Below are 27,506 nucleotides of genomic sequence, written 5' to 3'. Positions count from 1 at the left end.
TCTCACAAAACATGCTCAGGTCACATTTCACCAAAAAAAAAAAATATATATATATATATAGCATAAAGAAAATATAGTTGATTTGGAAAAATTTAAATTTTTTATTATAATATTATGTTAATGATAATTAAGCACAATATACCCTTTAAATTCTTATTAATTTCCATAATATGCATAGCGTTTTTTAACCCATTATTCTGAATACCACTATTTAATGTAATTATTGAAATTTAACAAATACTATCATGATGCATAATTCTTTACAATGTAAACAAACAAAAAAAAGTTTTGAGGGGATGCTTATAATTTTCATGAAAATAATGTCACAATTTGAGTTTTAATGGTCCTAAAACAGGCTTCATTGTATTTATATTGTTTATATTTATATGATTTTTGGGTGAAATATAATCTGTAAATCTTATAAGGTTTCATGAGATTAGTTTATTTACTATTACTACCAAGTAATGGAGTAGTTTAAAATGATCAAATCTACCTGATACTGGTTCTCCGGCGTAATATTTTGCAGCAACATCCCACTTGTAGGCCTGGGCAAAGCGCCGAGTGAACTATAGGCATTATGGTGTACGTAAAAAATGATAATATGTTGCTATCTTTTGTATTTTGCTCAGAAAAAAAGTGTCTGTTGACACTGTCTGCAGAGATCATTATGAAAACAGACTGTGGGAAAAGAAACCTCTTAGATTTTGGCACCTATGAAGCATTCCTGCTTCGTACCTGCGGTTGTTTGGGCAAAATAAGAGACAATCTAACATAAATTCTAAGACAGGAAGAAACAGAACGGTGAACGCATGACACTTCCATAATTGGCTACTGAAATCGTGCAAAAAGGCTCTGTGCTGATTGGGTCTTGGCACTGTTGAGCATTTCTGCATGCCGGCACTAGTTCAGGGTGAAAATTAGCATGCCACCACAAAACGTCCTGCAAATATAGACAGTGCAGGGCTTTGGTTAGCAATTAAACGTAGGCCTCTACTAGGAGAAACTGGATGGACCAGATGGTACTATAGTTGTCACTCCTCCAGAAGAGCAACTTATCTCAACCATTGCTGATCAAATCAGCACCTCCAACTTCCTGACAAGAGATGCGCAAGGGCTGCAAACAACTGCCTTACATAGACGGACCGGGTGCTCTGATTTTGCTTGTAGTTAAGATGGCCCTTATATGGGGACCTCTGTTGGAGTGAATGCAATGCTCTGCATTTTCAGAAAGGGTTTACACAATTACATGAGATTTATCTCATAGCTCTGGCTGTAGTGGTTTGGATGTTCAGAGTCTGTGCCGCGAGTCGTTACTGTAGCCCCCAGGGGAGCCCTGGTTGCGGTGATGTTTGTACGCATCTTGATAGGGATCATGGTAGTCCTCCTCTACCAGAGGGTAATGGTCTCGACTTTGCTGGGAGCTGGAGGACAGGCGGTTATGACTCTTCTTTTGCCGCTCGTTGTTGTGGTAGTTCTCATCAGACGTCATCAAGCTGCGCTGTTCCATTGGAGAGTTGTCACTGATGTGATTGCTGTTTTTATTTCTTTGGCTCTGTTGAAAGTTAATGGATATTAGCAGCGGAACCAATATATTACAATTCAAAATAAAAACAATTACTTTCAACACAGCAAGTTAATAATTTCTGTAGAAAAAATGAGATAAACTTAATTCCCGTACACATAAACATAATATTTCAATTTACTTTCATTTTTTGTTTCTGAAATTTCATGCAAATCTGCAGAAATCACTGAAATTTCCAGTTCATTCCTATGGTACATTCTATAAAGCTTGCAATGGCAACATTAACCAAGGGGGAGGAGCTTATCAAGGACTTTCAACACATTCTAATCAGCATATGTTGGAATATTTAAAACGGAGTCCCATGTCTCCACTCACCAGTAGTCCAGAGGTGGCTGTGGGGTACAGTGAGAGCACAGTGGAGCCCAGGTTGCGGCCCAGCAGAGGGTTCAGAGGAGTGCTGAGGGAAGTGTGAGTTGCACGCCAGTAGGCCTCCAGAAACTCGGACAGATGTTCACATGCATCCTCGAGCTGGTTCTCATCCAAAATTACATCAAACATTTCCTGGAACAGGGTAGGAACAGCAATGTAGTCAGTGTTTTATATGTCACATCCTTTATTTTTAATGTATTCCATTATGCCAACTTTTCACAACCCAATCCAAATGAATAAAAATTACATTTTGTCTTACTGAATATCCTGTGTTACTGTGATACACTACTGTTCAAAAGTCTGGAGTCTTTTTGTTTGTTTTTTGAATGAATACATTCATTCAGCAAGGACGCATTAAATTGATCATAAGCGACAATAAAGACCTTTATAATGTCACAAAAAATTTCAATTTTAAATAAATGCTGATAATTTGAACTTTCTATTCATCAAAGAATCCTGACAAAGCAACAAAAATGTTTTCAACATCTATAATAAGAAAAGTTTCATTATCAGTGAATCAGCATATTAGAATGATTTCTGTAATATCATATGACACTGAAGACTGGAGTAATGACTGCTGAAAATTCAGCTTTGCCATCACAGAAATAAATGACATTTTAAACTATTTTCAAATAGAAAACCGTTTTTTAAATATGTAATAATATTTCAGAATATTGCTTTTACAGTATTTTTATTCAAATAAATGCAGCCTTGGTGAACATAAGAGACTTCTTTCAAAAACATCTTACTGACCCCAAACTGTTGAGCGGTAGTGTGTGTCAGAAACTTGACAGTAAAATGGACTGCAAACACTTTATAAGAGAATAATCAGACTATGTTATGCTATTCTGGATACTCACTGGAGGACACTGAGCTAGTTTGTCTGCTGCCACCAGCTGTACATTTAAATGCTTGCTCTGAGACTTCCCCCGTGATTTGATCAGCCGTTGCAATACCTGTAAGCACACAAATGCTTACAGGTACATAATTCAACTAACAGATATTGTTAATACTTGTTCAATTTCTTTAAAGTCTTTAAGAAATAAATGCAACCATTTTACCTTGGGAGAACACACTTTGACATGGATAATAATGGGAGCTAAAGAAGTCTTGATGAGCTGGGCTGGATGGTTGATCGTGTCGGCATCCAGCACAACCAGCTGAAGGGATCTGGCCAATTCAAAAATTCGCTCGATCTCACTCTGAACCTCCGCTGCCAGAAAGAGAAAACATTCAGCAAGATGTCAACATGCTGACTTAGAAGCAGTAAACATGTCTAACATTAATTAACTAGCATTCAGTTAGAAATGCTCAATGGCATATAAAGATGAGCTGACATACCCAGGTTGGATCTGGTGTTGGATCTCTCAATAATGGCTCTCTTACTAGGGTTATTCAGCACAGATCTCTTGGCCAAAGAGATGTCTGCGGTTACTCTTGTGATTGATATCCTGAAATAGGAAATAAATGTACTGAAATCATGAACACATGGACAGGAAAGGTATTCAAAATCAAAAATGCATTAAAAGCTGTCCCTCACCTGCCTTCAAACCTGTGTTTCAGGAAGTCAAAGAGCGCTTTCTGCATCATATCTGTCACCTGTGTTCAAACCCATGACGACAGGAGAGTAAACACAATTATGAGCAAAAAATATATTTTTATTTGAAAGATTCATTGGAAAAACTGAGGAAAATATCTAATTTACTTCAACAGCGTCTAGCCAGGAAATGACAAAAAGTGAAAATGAAAATTTGCTGAAAATGTTCTCATTCCATATCATCCAAGATGTAGATGAGTTTATTTCTTCATCAGAACAGATTTGGAAAAAAATTGCATTACATCACTTGCTCATCAATGGATCCTTTGCAGTGAATGGGTGCCGTCAGAATGAGAGTCCAAACAGCAGATAAAAACATCACAATAACATCACAAATAATCCACATGATTCCAGTCCAGTTTTGTGAACCGAAAACCTGCATTAATCAAGGCGCACAAAATATGAGTCCATAATGAGTCCATAATGCTTACTCCTGTTGTCCTCTCACATCAAAATCTACAGATATATTTGTTTAGAACTGTTTTGGACTGTTTTCGCTTGCAAACAGAGCTTGATCTGTGCATATCGCTCTCCTGACTCAGACAAGGCTACTTTTCACAGGAGAAAGCAATAGTTAGTAACCAAGAGGACTCATATTTTAGTCATAAGCAATGCTTTAAAATTAAAAACGTCTATTACAAACATATAGATTGTCACTTTATGAGACATTAATGGATGGACTGGAGTTGTGTGGATTTGCTTGTGGATTATTATGATGCTTTTAGCAGCTGTGTATACTCTCATTCTGACGGCACCCATTGGTAAACAAGTGATATAATGCTGAATTTCTCTAAGTCCGATGATGAAACAAATTCACTTGGGTGAATTATTATTTTAAATAATGTTTGTAAAGGAGCACATGACATATATTCACAATGAGCTTAAATGATCAAACACAGCCGTTTATCTTTCACAGATAAATCATGATATATGCTCCAAGAGATCTAGTCTAATATTCATATGGTGCATACTAACACACTTGTCACGCTGATTTCAGGGATGGTGGTTATGTTTTTTTTCCCCCTCTGTTTCTAATTTCAAACCAAGCTACATTTTTGAGACTGACATGTTGTACTCAGAAGTTTGTTGCCTTGGCAACTCTGCTTGGAGATGATGACTGCTATTCAGTGACAAACCGACATCCCCTCTCGCTCGCTGCTTAAGAAGTGATGCCCTGGTTACCATGTCTAAATATACACGCACACACCATAGGGATTGGGGGAGGCCTACCTCATATCCCTTAAGTGATGGGCCAACTAAGACCACCGGCCTCATGGAAGGGACCACATCATATGGAGGAATGTGCTCGGCCTGCAATTTGATGTGAAACAATATGCCGTTTATTTGCACTACAATAACCCCATACTGACTACTGCATGAACACTGCAATAGTTTGAAACAGAAGTTTACTACAATAGTATAGTATTTTATAGAATTAATAGAATTGACCAATGAAATAAAGCTCACTCACCACTTTATGTTTCTGTTTACCTGTGATGATTGAAAAGATGAATTTTAAAAAGTAGATTAAAACAAAATCTGATGAATCTTTTCTCTACTTAAAATTCTAACTAAAATAAAATACATTTTTATTTAACATTTTCAGTGCCTAGCATTCTTCCTGTATGGTTTTTAATGTTACACTAAATTGTAAGATGACGTGCGCCAGGTCTTCAGAAAGAACAAAAGAAGGAAATCACCAGGCCCAGACGGTGTGACACCAGCCTGCCTAAAAATCTGTGCTGATCAGCTGGCCCTAGGGTGACCAGACGTCCCGAAAAATTCGGGACAGTCCCGAAATCTAAGCTGCTGTCCCGAATCCCGCTCTAATTGTCCCGAAAATTATACTGAAGCAAAATCTTAAATAGTTATTGTCTGATAAAACATAAAAAACTGTCCGTGGAGCGAGGTTGAGTCATCCTGCAGCCTGGCAACCAGCCCCCGCCGGCTGCTCATTGGCTGCAGCATCTTGTTTTCTTTTTTTTGGTTCATTAACTTCAGTTTGAAGTATAAAAATAGCCTAACGTTACTTCTATATTATATAAAATTATATGTATATGTAGGCTACTTATATTAATAAAAACATGATTGGTTCAGTCACTTTCGTTTGAAATTCATTATCTTTATTATTCATTATTCATTACCCCCCACCCCCCACCCCCCCCACCCCCCACCCCCGTCCCGAATTTCAACCAATCTCATCTGGTCACCCTAGCTGGCCCCCATCTTCACACAGATCTTCAACAGATCACTGGAGCTGTGCGAAGTCCCCTCATGCTTCAAACGCTCCACCATTATCCCCGTCCCAAAGAAACCCAAAATTACTGGACTTAATGACTACAGACCTGTGGCTCTAACGTCTGTGGCCATGAAATCATATGAAAGACTGGTTTTGGCTTATCTGAAGGCCTCCACTGGACCCCTGCAGTTTGCCTACAGAGCAAACAGGTCTGTGGATGATGCAGTCAACATGGGACTGCACTTCACCCTACAGAATCTGGAAAGACCAGGGACTTATGTGAGGATCCTGTTCGTAGACTTCAGCTCCGCTTTTAACACCATCATCCCAGACACCCTTCAGAATAAACTGACACAGCTGTCCGTCCCCACCTCCGTCTGTCATTGGATCACCACCTTCCTGACAGACAGGCAGCAGCTAGTGAGGCTGGGAAAATTCTCATCCAGCACCCGCTCCTTCAGCACTGGAGATCCTCAAGGCTGTGTTCTCTCCCCACTGCTCTTCTCTCTCTACTACACCAACGACTGCACATCTAAAGACCCCTCTGTCAAGCTCCTTAAGTTTGCAGATGACACCACACTGATCGGCCTCATCCAGGACAGTGATGAGTGTGCTTACAGACAGGAGGTTAAGGAGCTGGCTGTCTGGTGCAGTCTTAACAACCTGGAGCTTAACACGCTCAAAACAGTGAAGATGATCGTGGACTTCAGGAGAAACCCCCCTGCTCTCCCCCCACTCACCATCAACAGCACTGTGACTGCAGTGGAGTCATTCAGATTCCTGGGCACCACAATTTCTCAGGACCTGAAGTGGGACAATCACATTGAGTCCATTGTGAAAAAGGCCCAGCAGAGGTTGTACTTTCTGCGCCAGCTGAGGAAGTTCAACCTGCCACCGGAGCTGCTGAAACAGTTCTACTCCACCATCATTGAATCCATCCTCTGCACTTCTATAACTGTCTGGTTCAGCTCAGCTACCAAATCTGACCTCAGAAGACTATGGAGGGTAGTCTGGACTGCTGAGCGAATCATTGGTACAACCCTCCCCAGTCTCCAAGAACTGTACTTATCCAGAGAGAGCAAAAGGGCTGGTAAAATCACTCTGGACCCCTCACACCCAGCACGCTCCCTCTTTGAAGTGTTACCATCTGGTCGACGCTACAGAGCTCTGTGCACCAGAACGACAAGTCACAGGAACAGTTTCTTCCCTCAAGCAATCCATCTCATTAACACTTGACACTAAATGTGGAACACACAACTCTATTATATATTATTTATTCACCACATATACTTATTTTTTTCATTTCAAATTTGCACATATCAGACCTGTACACACATAATTGTCTATATTATATATTGTGTTTTTGCTGTTTTGTACATTGCCTATATATGTATATTTGTATATTATTCTTTTATTATCTGTGTCCTGTCCTATTGCTGCCTTGCTGTTGCACTGTAGAGCTTCTGTCACTATAACAAATTCCTCGTATGTGTAAACATACCTGGCCAATAAAGCTCATTCTGATTCTGATTCGGAATTTCACTGGGCAACACAGCCTCTCTACAGGTTGTGTTTCTCAGCTATATTTATTTTGATATTCGTTTTGTATTAAGGGGCATTAACAAGATGTGAAGTGTCAATTTGGACAGCATAAAAAAACAGACATGTCTCCCCTGGTTGCTATTGGAAAATATCAATTCATTCTGTAATTTCTGGACATTTAAAACCAGCCTGTAAATCTGAAGTGAACAGGAACCCTTCACTAAAGCTGACCTGCAGAAGCAGGGTTGGGCTTGAAGGTGCCTGACACCATTTCACCCAGACTGGAAGAAGAGTTCCCACTGGACTTCCTATAGGGGCAGAATAAAGAATAGGGAATGGTGGTAGTTAAGGACTGTTAATTAAATAGTAAAAAAAAGAGCTCATCACATTGCATGTCTAATTGGAATCCAGTTATATTCTAAGAAATAAATATGTAGTACTTCTTATTTTTAAATTAACTTTGCATGAAACATTGTGGCAGATCGCAAATTGCAAATCGCCTTTCCTAATAACGTGCTAGTTAGTAAGTTTCACGATGAATGCGGCTAAAGTTTACTTGGAAAAGTGGGGCGGGGTGAGGAGAGCTCATCTGCATTTAAAGCGGCATCCAAGAAAATAGCTTGCTCTGAAAAGAGCTGTTTTTGACAGGATAAAAAGGGTGTTGTTTTACACTACCACTGAGAAATTTTAACCAAAGTATGTTATAGACTTTTCATTAAGACCCTAAAGAATCATATCAACTTGTGGAAAATGGGCATCCGATGACCCCTTTAATGTAATTTTGTGTAAACATTTGGACAGTCTGCGTTAAGACAAAGATGTTAGAAGCTAGAATATGCTCTAAAGTCAAATTTTATTCATCTTTATATTGTGTTTAAGGTAACCCAAGTAAAAAGTAATATATTTGGAATTGATTTATTTCATACTAAGTATAGTTCAAATATATTAACACATTTACCGATGTATCACTCGAGACTTACTCATATAAAAGTTATAAAACTTTATTTGGAGTACTATTTGTGCACAATGCACATTTCTTAATATTAAACCTAAAATGTGTTTTAATGTCACTTTCGATGAGGATTGTATGATCTTTGAATAATATTGGTCTTTAAATGCAAGATATTTAAAGTGTACCTGATGCAATAGTTCCACTTCAGCACAATCAAATATACTATAAGTGCATTAAGTACAAAATTTGTTGTTCCAATTTAGCAGACGTAATCCGTTTAGTATACTAAAAGTACAGTTGCAGGGTATTTTTATTAAATACGTAAATATGTAAATGTACTTAGCATGAAATAAATGTATTTCAAATACATTTTAGCATATTTATTTTTCACTAGGGATGTAATATGTAAACATCTTTAAGGGTCTATCTGGATCACTATTTTAGACATACTACATTTTTCCTTTGTTAAGGAAAGAACAGCAGTAAAGTACAAATGCCTTTGTCCTTCAAATTCGAACATTTTATCTGCGATAGTGGTGAGGTATGACTACTGCGTGACTCAAAACTGCTGATCAGTGCTGTTGAGAGAATATAGCATCTCATTCAAATGGTTTATGTGTCATTTCTTTCAATAAACACCTACAACTATGACCGATCATGCTCAGTATATGAAAGGACACTGCGCCAAAATGAGTTGTCCCATGAATAATCACCCATCCTGTGTTCTAAATAGAACGATGCTGCAATGAACAACGAGGTACAAAGGCATTTATAATCATCCTGAAATTTGGCTTTTGAAATTTGCACAGTGGAAATCTACCGTATTTTTCATTAACTTTCATTATATACTTCTTTGATGATAATGCTACTCATTTTTTTATAATTTACCACAAATGGCTTGTGAGTAATACAATGGAAGACAGATTTGGCTCTTTGTGTATTTAGCCTTCAAAACTGTTCAAGGTTCAACATAACACTCATTACTCATACATACATATTCTCCTGTAAGTCAGTCTTACCCATGGAAGCGGCCCCTTTTTTGGTCCTGCTGTAAGCGAATGTTCTCTAGTTTTAAGGGACTGGGGATGAAACCGATATCACAACCTTCCTTCACCAGTCGCCCAATCCACCAGTCATTGTTGTACTTCTGTGGAAATACACAGAGGACAAAGGAATTAGTTTAAAGTCCATTATAAATGGATACAGCTAGACAGGCTCTCATTAAATAAATGCCCTCTTCACCTCCTTGATGTGAAGGAAGTCTTTAGCATCAAAGGAAATGGCAGTGCCAGCGACAGGAACGTCCTCATCCAGGGCACCACAGTAGCTGACGTTTGTCCTAACAGCAAAGGCCACAGCTTTGGCCTGAGACAGATTTAAAGCACATACTGATGACTAGTATATCAGTGTACTTGAGCAACCTGATAATAGAAATCAAATGCCTCTAAAATAGTTTCTACAATTTGCTATTTTAAAATAAAGAAAATGGCATAGGTACAGTACAGGTAGCTCTGGTTAAGACAGTCTGACCTTTGCCCTCTCCAGCTGAACGGTAGCCTGCTGTTCTTTCTCCTGCCGGCCGCCCTGCTCCTCATCCAGAGAGACATCTGAGTCGGATGGTCTGCTAGTGTAGGAATCGGCGGAACCCTGCACACACATTGTGAATACCTATCAATTTATAGCCATTTACACAAAGCACCTTATATAAAACAACCTCAAGAATCCTAAAATGTATCTAGATGATTTAGAGTGGATGTGTGCTACACCAAACAAAGGATATGTGGGAGGAATAGCCTGTACTTTGCCCTTGCTTGACCATAATGACACACATTTGTATTACACACATAGTCATTTTATTGTTTTATCTGAATGGGTTTAGACTGCATTAAAAGGTTTTGTTTTTAATGACTATTAATTGCAGTGCATCAAGCAGAAGTTGCTAGTTTTAATAATCTTTCATGTAATTTCTTTTTTATTATGTAAACCTTAACAGCATAGAAAGCTTTAAAATAGAAGCAGCAGTAATAGTGAAATGATTCTTTATCAAGGAGAATGTGGTAAGCATGAATGGGTTTATGGGCTTGGGACTTAAATGAAGGGTATACATTAAAATATGTTTTGTTATGTATCACTGCTATATTTCTTCAATCGCTGAATAAAAACAGACAATTTCAGATTCTTAATTTTTTTTTTGCTATAATTATTATACACTACTCTTCAAAAGTTTGGGGCAGTAAGTTTTTTTTTTAAGGAATTAATAATTTTATTCAGTAAAGACACATTCAATTGATCAAAAGTGACAGTAGAAGAGATTTAGAATGTCACGAGAGATTTATATCCTAAATAAATGTTATTATTTTGAACTTTCCATTCATCTTAGAATACTGAAATGTTCACAGTTTCCACAAAAATATACAGCAACACAACTAAATAATAAGAAATGTTGCTTGAGCAGCAAATCTGCATATTAGAATGATTTCTGAATTATCATGTGACTTTCAGCTTTGCCACTACAGTTAAGAATTACATCTGAAAATATATTAAAATAGAAATTATAATTTTATATTGTAGTATTATTTCAGTATTACGGTTTTTACTCTATTTTTATTTGAACAAGGATATATATAAAACAATAAATGATGGGTAAAATACAAGAAATTCCACCATAACATAAATGTTAAGGCATTGAAGAAGCACACATCCCAGCTTGCATTCTGAGGAACTTGAAATTATGAGTACAGAGGTAAATTACTTTTAGACACTTCATGCATTATCACAAACAGGCGACAAGGCAGATGTGACACTTAGCAATGAACCCCAGTCCAGTAACAGTGCAGTAAACAGGTCTAATGCTGACTTCACAGTGTTTGCAAAACTGAGAAATGCATGTGCAGATGTTGATGCACAGGCTAATGGAAGCATTGAATGAAAGAGGACCAGATCAAATAGAAAATGACTGAAGCTGACAGCCTCAGAGTCAGAAGGATGTCTTGTTCAACTGTATTACAGAGAATGAAAAAGAGAGAGGATCAAAAGTCCCATAGAAAAGACACCCCAAAGAGATCTTTTTAAAATGTCTATTTCTTCACCTAGACAGCAATGAGATTAAATGGAGAGCATTTTGAGACCTTAAGCATATGCTTCTCAGATGTTTCTCATTTATTGAGAGCAAGAGATGCAATGAATGCAAGATCAACATGTGCTTTGATCTACTAATCAAAAGATTGTGCTCAAAGCCTTGAAGGTTCATTAACCCTGTAGTTGTGTCCCATCAGAACAGTATTCTCTTTATCACAGCAATTGAGTCATCCAGAATTAGATACAGCCTTTTTTTTACTCCAACACCAGCAATTACTGTTAAATGCCATTAAAGGAATGTCAAAATTTACAGAATATGCAAGTTAATTTCTTTTCACAAAAAATAATTTGGATATATTTAAAATGTTCTAATAACAGCACATTAACACACTTACAATGCTTACAAATTCACTGAGGTAAGGACAACCTCTACTTCATCTCAGATCCCTCAAAAATAAGCGATTGACTGTCATCACCCTTAAAATCTGTCTGTGATCATGCTTCACATTTGCTTAAAACATAAATCTGGGTAAGATATCTGATTTTACTCAGAAACCTTTTAAAAAATGTATTGCATCCTTTGTACAATCCACGTATCATGTATACATGTATACATGGTATTTTATGTTTTAGTCAAATATTTTAACTAATTTACTTAAATCCCTTATAAATTACTATAATAATGAAGGTGGTATCATTTGTGCCATATTATATTACAACATATTACAAAAAAATGTCTTCCAGCTGTCAGGAAAAATATCATCAAAGTATACTGTTATGCAATTTGACAGATTATGCCCATGTCTATCTTTTCTGTGCTGGGGTTGGCTAAAGCAGTCTGATGTTGTTACCATCAAATAAGCTGTAAAATACACACTATTTCTCAACCACCTATCTGCAGAGAGATTTTACTGCATTAAACCTAATCGAAAGCAAAAAAAGAATATGGACAAACAGAAAACTGTACAATCTGACAGACACAGAACTATAGTACAGTCAAGAGCAATTATGACAGAATCAGAAACAATGACACAGAATCAACAAGGCACATTAAAAGAGGAAAAGGATGGTCACTATAGGGATTTAGTTGCTGTGACATGATGAAAAACCACAATCTTTAATACTCTTTGTTAAAATTACATTTCATTAATATATCTCAAATAAATCATGCTTATGCACCTTTGAAAAGTTTGGGGTCAGTAGGATTATTTATTATTATTTTATTTAAAATAAGTCTCTTATCCTCACCAAGGCTGCATTTATTTGATTACAAATACTGTAAAATCACATTATATAATTTAAATATTACAATTTAAAATATTTATTTTCTATTTTAATATATTAAAAGAAAATTATACAAAGCTGAATTTTTAGCATTCCTCAGTGTCACATTATCCATTAAAATCATTCTAATAGACTGATTTGGTGCTTCTTATTAATGTTGAAAACAGTTGCGCTGCTTAATATTTAAATAATAAACAGTGATAGATTTTTTTCAGAATCCTTTGATAAATAGAAAGTTCAAACATTTATTTGAAATATATATATATATATATATATATATATATATATATATATATATATATATATATATAAAGATGCTGCAGCTAAATTAGTCTCTCACAATAGGTGATTTCTTTTTACTAAAAAAAAAAAGAAATTTCCAACATCCACCATATGAAGGCGTTTATTTTTTAGAATGGTCTGCCTCCTCTTCCTTATATCATCTCTGATCTTGTCCTGTCTGGCTGCAGACAGGTTGAACAGACTGCAATTCCAAACCTCTGAACAGATTCCAATTTTATTTTGTGCTGCTAGCACAATAAATATGCACTTAAGCACACAAAACTCAGAACTTTTAAGAAGTGTGTGTTAAAGATGCTTGATGATTCTAAAAAAGGCAATCTGTTATATTGGCAAAAATTCAAAGAACCTTGAACATGGGACCCAAACAAAGATAAAGGGCTGAAGAAAGAACAAAGACTAGAGATACGGCATTTTGATGAATCTCAGATGCCAATACACACACACACACACACACACACACACACAAACACACACACACACGCATCCCAGTAGAGATGCCTCATCAAAGAGAATATGATTTTTATTCCTGGTATCTCCTCAAAGCAAAGGTATACACTGAAACATCCATTATGCCAACTGTATGATATCATCATTTCGGCAAGTTCACGATTACTCACTTTTGCCAAGACAGATGTCTCTAGCACTGTGGAAGATGAAGGAAGTTTATGACAGGTGCACAAGATGTGTCATTTTTTTTCTAAAGTATTTGGCAACTCAAGATGAAGCAACTTCTGTGAATGGAGGCTGGCAACCCTGCTAAAAAGACCAAATTTGACCAGCTCTAGATGCTTCAGTTTTTTAAGCTCACAGCCCTGGCCAGCACAATGCCCACACTACTGGCCATCACACTAGATCATGGACCTCCATGGCCAGGATAGTCATGTGACCAATGTTACATAAGGCGATGTGCACTGAGGCGAGTCAAGTGACAGGAGCTGCATCTGCTCTTGATGACATCAAAGCCCCTGTGATTCATCCTCACCGCAGCTCCTTCCATCTTCTCATTCTCAACGCATTAGGGCCACTGGACCATCAAACTATTCGCTTAATACTGCAACACAAACAGTTTGAATCTTTAAACTGAGCAGATGCACAATGACTTTTACGAGTCAACAAATACTCATATATTAAGGCCCATCATAACATTTGCATGTGTTGCTGTGTTATCAAGTTCAGTGGATCTCAGCTGGTGGGTCACGAGGTCTGATCTAAATAAAAACAATGCTAACTGCAAATAAAATGCTACTTATTATATAAACATGCAGTTAATATAGCAAAAAGGCTTTTAAAGGAAAATCATCATCATTTACTCTCCCTCATATCATTAAACCTGCATGACTTTGTTTCTTTTGGGGATGTTGAATGTTGGTATCCAAACAGTTTTGGGTCCCATTTGGATACCAGCATGGTTTTGGGCGTTTACAGAATCTGCAGTCGGGCAATCACTTCACTTTAGAAAACATTACACCCCATGGCCAGCTGGTTTGCTTCCTCTATGCTGCCGACTCAGCGATAGCGATGGTTGGATGGAGAGAGATGGCAGGGTGCAGGACGAGAACATTTCCCCAGCAGATGATAGCACAGTTCCTCTTTCTCAGTCTGCCAGCACACTTCAACCTGAGGTCAACTATTTAATTTTCAAGCAATTATGTTAAACAGTTCATCTTTTTACATATAGTCATGCACAAATGACTAATTTTGAAAATATAAAATATTTGAATACTTTTTTATAAAAATAATTTAATTTTAAACACATATTTGCTAATCGAAAATAACATTGGCCATTACTTCCCATTACAATAAATATAGGCAAATAAAGCTGAAAATGTATGCTGATCTCAAACTTGATAAATCAGAATGAAATGAATCTCTTTCAAACAGGCTTTTTCGGATACATTTGCTTGAGGAGATGAAAATCATTTGCTTGAGGAGATGAAAAACACCTTAATATGAGAATGTTCGGAGACACATTAGAATTTCTTACTCAAGCACTTGGTTTAGCATGAATGCCTGTGGAAATTATTTCTGTGCCTCGGCTATCACAACCTACTTAGAAGCAAGACAGTTTTATAAATGACCCAGCTGATGTTTATTTATTACCGCATAGCAAAATCTATTAACCAGTGCTTCCAAGTTCCAACTTCAGAAGGAGCAATTGGTGTGTAAAAACTGCCCGCAAATAAAAAAAGTGTTGAAGTATTTATTTTAAAAATCTAAATATTAATATTTTCCCATTTAGATTTATTTAAAGCGGCCATTTTATATTATAATTTTTTTTCTTCTCCTGAGAAAATCCCATCACCATTTTTTCCCAGTATTTATGCATCTTGGTTTTAATAGATTGTCTCTTCGGACTGTGGAGAGTTTTGAGTTCTGCAAGTTAATGTTTACTTAGTACTCTCTTATTATAACAAAACACAATAAGAACATTTTTCATGTTATGACTCCTTACTGTATATGCACACACACACACACAATATAAATATTTTTATTCATGTTTATTCATATATTAAAATAGATTTTAGTTACTGTGTTTAAGAATCCTTTTTAAGGATTTACTTAAGAATTTTCGTTTTTCAGGACAATTTAAGTTAATGTCTGGGGACAACTTTGTCCCTAAATGACAGTATAGACAAGTTAACACACACACACACACAATGGCTGAACCACATGCAGCTTTCATTTACTCTGCCTCAGTGCGTACACCATTATCTAACCATGTCAAGTGTGTGGGCTTGGGTTTGTCAAGCCACACGTTCTGCTTATCTTCAGAGATTGTACGCCGTGAACTTTTTTCTATGATGCCAGTGAGTCTGAGAGCATTTGGGGCACTCGAAGTTCACTACGCTGGTAGATCCTTGCCCTGTATTTCTTTGAAAACAAAAGCAGTTAAATCGGTCAGTGAAAAAGCATCCTCCAGTGAGCAGATATGCAGATGAATCACGAGGGCTGAGGATCAATGCAGGCAAGAGCAGTGAGTAATTACAGATAAATCTCTCCACAACACAGCATGAGATCACTACCATTTAGGGCTACATCTGATGAAAGCAAATACTTAACCATAAAAAGAGATGATGATGAAAGCTTTGTGTCACATAGGAAGCCATGAAAGGTACAGTACTTCTAATATCTGACTAAACTGATCTTTAAATCAGTTGCAAACCAAAATTGGAATTGAGTCCTTGAACCGTTCCCTTGAAAACAGCATGTTCGTGAATTGCTCAGTCTGAATTGTGAACTGGTTGTGAACCTCAAAGCAGCACTTGCAGAAGCAGACATTACTAGTTCTAGATTTATAGAGCCAGATTTTAAAATTTTGAGATTGGTTAGATATTGAGGGAGTTATTACATTTTACCCCAAAAATTAAAACTCACTCATTATTTACTCATGTCATAGCAATATATGCAATTCCTTCTACTGTCTAACACAAAAGAAGATCAAAAAACTAAAAAATCTGAATAAAAGTCATACAGGTTTGGAACAACGTGAGGGTTAGCAAATTAATTTTCATTTTTGGGTGAACTATTGCTTTAACTGCTCTAATTCAGTCCAATTTAGTTAACAATTCACTGAAAATAATTAGTTTAAATCATTAATTTTATCAAAACATTTACCTTAAAACTATACCAAAAACAATCACTTCCGCTTTAAATGCAGTATGAGATAATGTTTGAACTGGTAGTTTGAAACTTATGCGGTTGCTTTTATTAGAAAGCAATTCCAAATATAACAGTGCAGATATAGTTCGCACAATAAGACTAACAATATGGAACACCATCAGTGTCATAAACATAAAAAAACAGGATACACAAAACAATTACACGAAAAGAAATGGTACCCGCTTGAACCCTCCATTATCTTTAATATTCATAAGCTGTAAGGGAAGAGGAGAAAAGAGAAGCAGACACAATTAGACCACAAGGCTATATTAAGATCATCAGAGGCCACCAGATCTGAGCTACTTTGTAATTATTTCATTCAATTTCCATGATATTTCTGCACCATATAATTCCAGAGAAAATACTTGCTGCAGGGTATTAAATTGTCCTCCACACAAATTAAACAGCCTCTCAGCATTTCACAGCAGAGAACAGATACTTTGCTAGACAGACAGACAGACAGACAGACAGACAGACAGATAGACAGACAGACAGACAGACAGACAGACAGACTGACAGACTGACAGACTGACAGACAGACAGACAGACAGACAGACAGACAGACAGACAGACAGATAGATAGATAGATAGATAGATAGATAGATAGATAGATAGATAGGAATTTGGACTTCTAAATAATTTATTACATATGGAAAGCAGACAAATTTGCTTCACCGCTGGCAAGATGGGCTTTTAATAAAAACTAACTTGCGAAATTGTCCTTTAACTACGTTAGAGTGCTTTATCAGTTAGGTGAACGGAGATAAATTATGATGATTTCCTTCCAAGAGCCAATGAAAGCCTAACAAAATGCATTTGGTATTTAGAATGGAATGTTATATTAATATATATGACGGTATGTGACAAATTCAGATTTTCTGATCAATTGTTTTGTGTGGCTGTTAGTCAGACAGTGGCTTGTTTAAAGGTGACAGACCTACAGTAAATAGTAAATGCACAACATATTCGTCAAAAAATATCATAATTTAAGTGTAACAAAGTATTTTAAATAAAAAATTTAACCTTTCTGTTTTCACCGAGGTTAAAGCATTCCATTATGACAAATGCCATAACGATGAACAAAAACAACCAAACAAACAAATGTATGAACATAACAGGTGTTGGTCCTTGAATACACACAATTGATTTATTGTTAAGGTTTATGGAAAAAAATACTTCCTTTTCTCAAAACATCTTAGGTTTAACAAATAACAGCAACATTCAGAGAAAATAAGAGGCCTTCTTTCAGACCAACTCACAAGTCTGAACTGACAACTTCCTATTATGAAAAGTGCAAATGTGGGAGAGAGATGTTCACCTGAAAATGAGTTTTTCCTGTTCATGTTCTTCCAAAAACTCTGTTCTTCTGTGAAACATAAAATATATTTTGAAAATTGTCTCAGTGGTCTCCAATGTCATTTGATTCCCAGCAATCTTCAAAATATCATCTCGTCTTCCGTAAAAGAAAGTTCGGAACAATACAAGGGTGCATAAATGATGACAGAATTTTCAATTTTGGGTGGATCTTCTGAGGAACATAAAATATATTTTGAGATTTGTCTCAGTGAAAGTCAATGGGCTCCAGTGTTGTTTAGTTCTCAGCATTCTTTAAAATATTTTTTCTGTTAAGCAAAGCCATACGGCCAAAAATTGATAAGGTCATATCAATTCATTTTCCATCTATGACTTTTGCCAAAGGTAACACTGAGTGGAATGTGGATATTTTGTGATTCAAGTTAAAAAAATAAGGCTGCACAAGTGTTGAAACTTGTGACTGGCTGAATTAGGAGACTGACTTTGACTTGGCTGTAACCACAACAGCCATCAATGCTGAACATTATGGCTACTTCCATGGGACTCGTTATATCTGATCAAATGATGCTAATTAAATGATCCATCCATTACAAGCAGAAACAAAGTGGCACTTAAGCAAGCATTCCTTTTGAGAGTAGCTGAGGCCACACAGAAAATCCAACAAAAACAACAATGCATGCAAGCTAAGAGGAACTAAAACAGTAAGCAGTGTGACATTATTAGCGACAGCTCAATGATGCGGAATAACAGGCTACCACAACAGCTGACTGATGCTCTCCCCCGACTGCTTCTTCCACGATGCATCTGAGAGGCAGAGCGAGGTTTAGAGAAAGAGTGGAGGTGACAGCAAAACAAAACCTATACACATGCACACACACATATGGATCCCCTCCCCCAAAACACTCACTGGGACCAGTAGCACCATCCACAAGCTGAATTCCTCTAGCCATCCTCAGAGCATCTGTGTGAGCATGCATTCATTGAAAAGAGTGTGAAGATGCACACATAGACCCTTACTCACCGCCTCTGAGTCTTCAAATCCATGCAGGTACAAATTGTCGTACATGGAGGTCTGATATTCCCAAGGGATTACCTTAACGATCAAATGCGTCTAACAGGGCTCTCTTACAATCCCCTTGCCAACAATAAGACCACCGAAGGAGGAATATCAAGCAGATGGCAAACGGCCCTTTCGCTCCTGAAGCCAGCGTATTGTATTAATGAGGATGAAGTGTGATCGATCACATCATAGAGAAGTGGGGCTCTCCCCAGAGGCTGGAGAGACCTGGCATTTTATCACGCTTCCACAAACAGAGCAGGAAAACAGAGCCTTCCTCAATCAGAAGCTGATGACAAAGCAGCAAGGCTATCTTCTGATTGGCTGAGAGGAGCTCCAGTAAGAAAGGACAAGTGCTCTCTTCTGTTGACTGTTAAAGGAGGAGGAGAAGGGGTCTGCAGGGTGCTGACAGCATTCCACTGCTTGACCACTGGGTTTTCTGCAATTTCTTCTCGCCGTTTCTATTTTTGACCATCTTTTTTTTCTTCATCTCTTTCTTTCATCCATGTTCACTTATAGACTCCACCATTCATTTCACAATTCATGCATTAGTTCACATACACTGTAAGAATGATGTGTTTGCAAAATTAAACTGGCAACAGCTTGCATGGCTTTTAAAAATGCCTTTTTTAATTTAATTCATTTACTTGAGTGAATTATTTTTTTTAAGAAAAATGTAAAATATTATATTACTAATTATATTGTATGTAAATTAATATTTATTATTATTACTCACTATTATAGTAAAATAAAAAAAACTCAAACAGTAGAGCATGACATTAGCAACGCCAAGGTCATGGGTTAAATTTCCAGGGAAAGTTAGAACTGATAAAACATGCACCTTAAATGCAGTCTAAGTCACTTTAGATAAAGGTGTCGGCTCAATATGTAAATGTAAATTGATATTATTATGATGTGCTTCATCTGTGTGAAAATGCTTGCTGTCTTAAACTACTGACAACATTTGAGACAAAACCATACCTTAAAATGCCAAACGCAAACCTCCAAAATTGGTATATAAACATCAACTAACTGATCATTTTGAGTAGAAGAACAAATGCATCCTGACAACACAACACAATATTAAATATGACCCAACTCAAAGGTGCAAACAATTGCAACCATATTAATTATTCATATTCTAGAACAATGATAAATGGAGCTAAACCGCAAACCATTTTCTAATGTAGGCCTAAGGCCTATTTGAGTTAAAAAGCTAAATTGAGAAGCATTACTGCTGTTCCTGAAAGTGAATCTTTACACAGCAACATTTTCAGCATTATTTACAAATAAAAAATAAAAAGATCTAAACAATTTAGCAGTATTATGCAATGCAAATATATATATATATATATATATATATATATATATATATATATACACACACACACACAGTATACCACAATGGCATAACACAAAAAAAGCAAACAACAAAAGCCCATCTTCTAAATGTCCCAGGTCCCTAAATCTCTGTAACCACCAGTTTATGGCAGATCTGAATGATGAAACATAAAATGAGAGCTTGACATGACAGTATTGAACCAGACTGTTCTTTAGTGGGTGTATCAATACCTCTGCTTTGTGTAATTACATTCTCATGAATGTGGAGAAGCAACATCAACCCCATCTTGGGGTCACTGATAAGAGCATGTAAATTGCAGCTTTAACCAGATATAACAAATGTACAGCTCTTTTTTACCCCAAACCTGAACCGGTGCATCTTTTAAATATCACTGTTCAAAATTCAATCATCATTGCTCCAATAAAATGCATGATGCCCCTGGACAAACAAAATAAAATTAGCCCAATCTGAGACATATTTCCATAGAGATTTTTGTATCATTAAACATGCAATTTTTTAAGGTTGTGTTGCATTTCTAATTCTGTTATTGGTTCATATTTCCCTTGATATCACTCCAGCTACTGAAATAATAAGAAAACCGTGACCAATCAGGTCTTTTCAAGTAATTACATGGAAATGAACTGAAGGTGTTGCTGTTAATTAACCACAGCTCTCTCGAGGATAAAACTCTGGCACACATCGCCCCCTGTAGTTCACCAAGCACATCTACATGCCTGTTTTTCTACTGGACTACAACACACTCACCTCTTTAATCTACTCTTAATCAAATAAACTCATGAAGAGTTCAGACATCAAAAGAGAACAAGAGCAATCAACACATTTCTCTGTTTCAACTGGATCCACCGAGAAGCATATGATGACATAATAATGCAAAACGTAATGTATTATTAAAAATAAATATGTTGAGAGAATGAATACTGTTCATGATATGAAATATTTACACCCACCAATAAAAGAATCTTGCTATTATAGATTATGTTTTGTAAAAAGTACATGCATACTTAAATTATTTATTACTTATTAGTTAAATGAAATAGCCTACTCCTTCAGATCACTACTGATATTTTAACATTTAACAATCATCTTACTAATCATCTAACAATCAGTTACTGTGGATCAGCTATCAAGAGTGAAAGAGCAGATAAAACAAAATAAATTCCTGTTACTAAACTTACTAACCCTGTAATCATTTTTGTTTCCTTTTAATGCTTAACTGTCATTTGAATGGCTGTAATAATTCTACAAAGAACACACTTGCTTTTTTGTGATTGTTGATTATGCACCTTGTTTCCTGATTCCACTATTTAATTTAGCCAGGAAAATCTCTAAAATCTGATCTGTCAACATCTGATCATTAAATCAACAGTCATGCTAATCTTGCCCACTGCTCTTGAGCGTTTTTGGGGCCTATGGTCAATAAACACAGCAGGGAAGCAAAGAAATAAATGAATTACTAAAGAGTTTAGCCATGTGACCTATACCAGCGAGATTAATAATTTATACAAGCTCCCAATGATCAGGAATTTTAAATGCGCTATTATTGATAACTATAAAAACAGCAACAACTTCCAACAGCTTGGGTTAATAAATCATTTGAAGTCTCTCTACATCAAAATAGGATTGTTTCAGTCATAAAATCAAGGCAAGTTCAAGTAAGTTTTTATATACATGACTACCTGCAGTCTTGACTTTAACCTTGATCTCAGCAGGGTTTTACCACCCCTGGATTTTCTCGCCTCATTTGAGCAGATCTCTAAGACATATACAGGTTTAGAAGCAAGATGTTTCCTCTCAGGAACACCCTATGCTCTATAATAATCTTTCATATACATCTGGAAATGCATATACACTGAACAAAATTATAAACGCAACACTTTTGTTTTTGCCCCCATTTTTCATGAGCTGAACTCAAAGATCTAAGACTTTTTCTATGTACACAAAAGGCCTATTTCTCTCAAATATTGTCCACAAATCTGTCTAAATCTGTGTTAGTGAGTACTTCTCCTTTGCCGAGATAATCCATCCACCTCACATGATTATTGCACAGGTGTGCCTTAGGCTGGCCACAATAAAAGGCCACTCTAAATATAGTTATGATTTCATCTAAAAATATATACATATGAAAACTTTATAATGCAGAGTGCCCTCAATGAAGGGTCTTGGCTGTGAAACCACCACTATGGCCAGAAATAGAGTGTCCTGGAAGTCAGTCAAAAAGCTGAATTCCCAAGGTTCTTTGGGGACCTAGATTATAGAATCATTTGCAAATAGACTGCAGCATGAGCTGCGTGAAGGTGACTGAATATACCAATACGTTAAAGCTATTTCCTCATTACAGCACTAACGATAGCAGTTCATTAAATAAAAATTTGTAAAAATATGAGAAATTCTAAAAATGATTCCTACCATATACAGTAAAATAGATACATTTTAAGACATGTAAATTCACTGCAAAATTAATGTAAATTCTGTTTGGTTACAGTATAGTAATGAAGGCTTATTCCTGTCCACATTATGATTTAATACACAAAGCTTTTGCCTTACAGCTGCACACAATCTGCAGGGATACTGTACAGTCCTCAAACATGTGAACAAGGGTAGATTCAGGGACAGCTAGAAAATGCCACATTGCAGGCAACAAGGTCATTGGTTTCCCCTGGGATACTTTCTTCTCTGCAAACTCATATATATCTAGATGCATCTAACAACAGGGATTACATCATATTTCCATATTTCCATTAGGAAAATGGACTCTATGATTTCATATTGCATGTGCTGAAAGATTATTTACAGGCTTGATTTCAAAACTCAAAATCTCAAAAAAAAAAAAAAAGTTTTGAGATATTATGAAGATCCATGCCAGCTCTATTCAACTAAATGTCAAACAAGTTCAGTTGGAGAGGTAGCCATGAGCAATTCATATTCATCTGATGACAGCGAGGATTCGTCTGTTGCTTGGAAACCAAATGACCTGTTCAAATAGCTGCACAAGAGTATAATTCTTTGAAAATCACACAGAATATATATACATTTAAACGGAGAGAGAGAGAGAGAGAGAGAGAGAGAGAGAGAGAACTGTACAACTTGCACAAATTATATTTCTAAAGGACTGTAGTATATTATGATGGAATCTTGTTTCTGCCATGACAAAAAAGGAAATTGCAACTTTTTACAGTTTTTTTTTTTTCAACTGCTTACACATAAAATGTTTACTTGTCAAACAATTTCTGAAACCTGACACTCAAACACCAGAACCACACACCAAATCTGCAAAACCATACACTAATTCTTGGCCTTTGACTCAGTTTTCAATTTCATAAAACACTTTTTGCAAAACACAGCACACAATACTCTATGTTACACAAATAATCTTACAGGAATTGATATTATGGCAAAGGTGTTTGCAAATGTTTGCTTTTTAGATGTGTTTTGCAAGAGATGCGAGCCATTTTGCATTTTGTGTGTGCAATTCTTGGATTTGTGTGTAAAGTTTTGAAAAAAAGAGGCAAAGTTTAGAAAATGTGTAAGCAGTTGAAAAAACTATATCTCAAAGTTCTGACTTTTTCCCTTGCAGTTATGAGTTTATATCGCACAATTCTGACTTATTTCTCACAATTCTGACTTTTTTCCCCTGAAATTTTCCTGATTATAGAGAAAAAGTCCACATTGTGAGATTAAAAGTCGGAATTAAAAAAGTGGCGGAAACAGGGTATAGCATAGGAAGATGCTGAAGTCAACTACAGTACCACATATAATGCGATTCAACATATGACACGTTTTGAACATATGAATTATTATGCAAAAATTTGAATGAGTTATTTACACTGAGTAACAACCCTCCACGTGGGAGCAAGTTGTCATCATTGGCAGATTTGGAAGAAATATGTGTATTATGAATAAATGCGAACTCGTTGGCTTCTATAAAAAGTATTACGTAACCCAGTTTTGCACATTAGGCACATGGAAAGTGTGCCTAAAACGAAGTCTCGAACAAAAGAGTTCAATTCATTGCAAAACAAAAGCAAGTGTGAGAGTGCGTCAGAGAGTCATATGACAAGCCATTTAAATGGAGACATTATATTTCCATAATCTACATCATCCTCTCTCACCTGGCGGAGGATGAAGCTGGTCGATGTCGTACTGCCGTCGGATCTTTTAAGTCGACTGCGCCGTGAGTAGGTGCCTCTGGTCACCTGCGGCAAAAAAACAAGCTATTAATCTATTTCTTTTCTACCTGCAGAACAGGGACACATTCATACAAACACATACACCCACGTATCCCACCACAACACTGTCAGAGGGGTCTCAGTGGGGTCTGTTAGCTATAGAACTTACTGTCAGAATCAAATGAACTGGCAAAGCATTTCAACGATTAATCACTTGTATTAATCATCGCTGTTTTGTACGTCAGCATGAAACCTACAGCTAAATACAGAAGACATAAGGATCTTTGACCTATCCTGGGTGTTACGTGACTAAAAGCTTGACAGATAAGAACGGTCTATTGAGATAGATGTCAAAGCACATCACCACAAGGAAGCTGAACTCTGCAGAGCCACATAGACATCAATGCAATGTGTTGAGCAGGTGAAACTGCCCTACAGGCTGGCCGCAATGCAGTCCTACATCGAACCTCTTCTGAGTAGATCATGCTGTTAAAATATATAGCGGTTTGAGCTGAATGGATGTTTCCAGTAGTTTGTTGTGCAAGAAACATAAATGTTATGGCCAACTGCTGCAGAGAAAGCACCAATGCTTAAAAACTGGGTCAGGTCATACGTGCTTTACAGGGAAATCAATGAGAACATGAATTACTTAGCAGCCTAATTAAAGACCAATAGATCAAACTGGCATCCATTAATCTTTAGCATGTTCTGTATTCGGTTTTAATGATCCTTTTAATTGTATAATCAGCCTGTGTAGAGTAAAAGGAGAGTTCACCCCAAAATGAAAATATTCTCGACATTTACCCACCAATAGGACTTTCTTGCTTAGGTAGAACACAAAAGAAGGTGACAGAATGACATACTCAGTCACCATTTACTTACACTATATTAAAAAATGCAGTGAAAGTGATTGGTGACTGAGGCTGTCAGTCCCTAACATCTTTTTAACAGAAAAAAAAAGTCATTTGAGTTTGGAACATCATGAAGGTGAGCAAATGACGACCATTTTTTATTTTCAGATGTACTGTCCTTTTAAGCTATTATTCCACATAATACATAAGTTTAAAACACAAAACATAGAAATTTTACTGACACTAATTTTAATTAATTTTTAATTAATTAATTTTTTTAATTTTTTAATTTTATAATATTTTTACTGCCAAGTATGGTGACCCATACTCGGAATTCGTGCTCTGCATTTAACCCATCCAACATGCACACACACAGCAGTGAACACACACACACCGTGAACACACACCCGGAGCAGTGGGCAGCCATTTATGCTGCGGCGCCCGGGGAGCAGTTGGGGGTTCGGTGCCTTGCTCAAGGGCACCTCAGTCGTGGTATTGAGGGTGGAGAGAGCGCTGGACATTCACTCCCCCCACCTACAATCTCTGCCGGCCCGAGACTCGAACCCGCAATCTTTGGATTACGAGTCCGACTCTCTAACCATTAGGCCACAACTTCCCCACTACCATGGTTTCTTGACTATTTATGTCAATAGCTTTTTTTTTTTTTGGACATGTATCATGTCATTCCTTCATGCACTTCCAGTAGTATATGAAAATTCCATCTGTGCCAACAATAAATGTAACAACATCAAGTCATCCATCATAAGCAACACAAACATGACATAACAACAATGCAAGTGTTTGGTGCAGATTTGCAATTTATATTTATATATATATAAATAGGAGTTATCTATAGGAGTTCAGATAACTCTGTTTTTTCCCATTTTAAAAAATCATGTTTTTTTATTGTGCTTTCCAATTAATCTCAATCAAACTGCAGTTGGGTTATTTTGACTAGGTTAAAAATAACTTTAAAAAACAGCTAACTAACACAATAAAACACACAAAAAACATTATAACAATAAAAAACATGATTTTTTTAAATTTGTAAAATCATTGTTATCTGTTTTTGCAAATAAACTCTTCATATATACATTTATATATATTTACACACACACACACACATACACCTGTAGTACATAGAGTACATCTATGCAGTGTACAAAATTCAAAGATAATGTTTGCAATGCAGTATTACAGATCATCTCTGCTTCAACATATGACAGGTTTTTAACATGAATTATGAATATTCAAATTAGTAATTTCCTGTGAGTAAAAACCCTTTAAGTGGGGGCATGTTGTCATTATTGGCAGACTGGAAAGAAATATGTGTATTATGGATAAATATAAAGTCGTTGGATCCTATAAAGACAAACAGAACTATGTGTATTTGGTGCACAAGTCATCATCGCATATCACCTTCTCCCGCGTCCCTACCTGAAAAATCGGCTTCTGAACCCCGTCGCCTATCCCGTGTCGGGTGTAGATGTGCCGGGACATTTCTGCGAGTTCATCGGTCCACGGAGGTGGCTGCCTTTCGGTCCCGGTCCAGTGGCTCGGCGGAGGAGGATACTGAACTGTTTGCTCCAGTTTCGCTGCGGTGTCCGCGGTCAGAAGAGAGGCTTGTGCGCGCCGAGCTCTCGGTGACTGATGCGGTGTGCAGCTGTAGTGAAGCTCGGTCACCACTAGAGCAGCAACACGAGCTACTGTAGTGTATCTAGCTGCTCGACAGAGGTCATCAGATATTATGCAGATATTAATCAGTGTCTTTGGCAAGATCACCCCCCCCCCCCCCCCCCAAAAAAAAAAAACTGAGCTAAAAGCATGCTAATTTTAAGTTACTTCATATGTTTTATAAGTACATGAAATATTGTGGGAAGGTAATACAACTAAATTCATAATTATTCTCATGTTCTGGTAGTCAAGATTTAAAAGATTATACTGTAAATATAAATTAATGCTAATGTAATGCGTACCCCATTTTAATAATGACAATAATAATGTATCTCAGTGGCCTCCCAGGTATAGATTCATCAGATGAAAAACAAGAGAATTACTGTAGAGCATGTCTTTTTTAATGGTGCATGCTGTTATCTACAAAGAGCTGATAAGGAAATGCTAAATTGCAGGGGGTTTATATCATACTCAG

The 27,506-nt window shown here is 36.7% G+C and overlaps 1 protein-coding gene across 2 annotated transcripts; it reads right to left on the bottom strand.

The window, feature by feature from the left end:
* Positions 1–1,288: 1,288 nt before the first annotated feature.
* LOC306876876 (voltage-dependent L-type calcium channel subunit beta-4-like) lies at positions 1,289–26,857 on the bottom strand (the record flags this gene model as incomplete). Of its 2 annotated transcripts, none has more annotated exons than XM_079428317.1 (14): positions 1,289–1,552; positions 1,898–2,083; positions 2,812–2,907; positions 3,013–3,164; positions 3,293–3,402; positions 3,492–3,550; positions 4,779–4,859; positions 5,020–5,039; positions 7,561–7,637; positions 9,301–9,428; positions 9,524–9,646; positions 9,812–9,928; positions 24,450–24,533; positions 26,795–26,857. In XM_079428317.1, 14 exons carry the CDS (start codon positions 26,855–26,857, stop codon positions 1,289–1,291), a joined length of 1,560 nt encoding a protein of 519 aa, XP_079284443.1. The 2 variants fall into 2 exon arrangements, with proteins under 2 accessions (XP_079284443.1, XP_079284444.1); XM_079428318.1 differs by having other exon boundaries at positions 26,807–26,857.
* Between the last annotated feature and the right edge of the window lie 649 nt (positions 26,858–27,506).

The sequence above is a fragment of the Barbus barbus genome, assembly GCF_936440315.1.
Source record: "Barbus barbus genome assembly, chromosome: 11".
NCBI classification, from domain to species: Eukaryota; Metazoa; Chordata; class Actinopteri; order Cypriniformes; family Cyprinidae; genus Barbus; species Barbus barbus.
The sequence above is the reverse complement of the archived record's forward strand: the minus strand, read 5'-3'. Positions and strand labels throughout refer to the sequence as shown.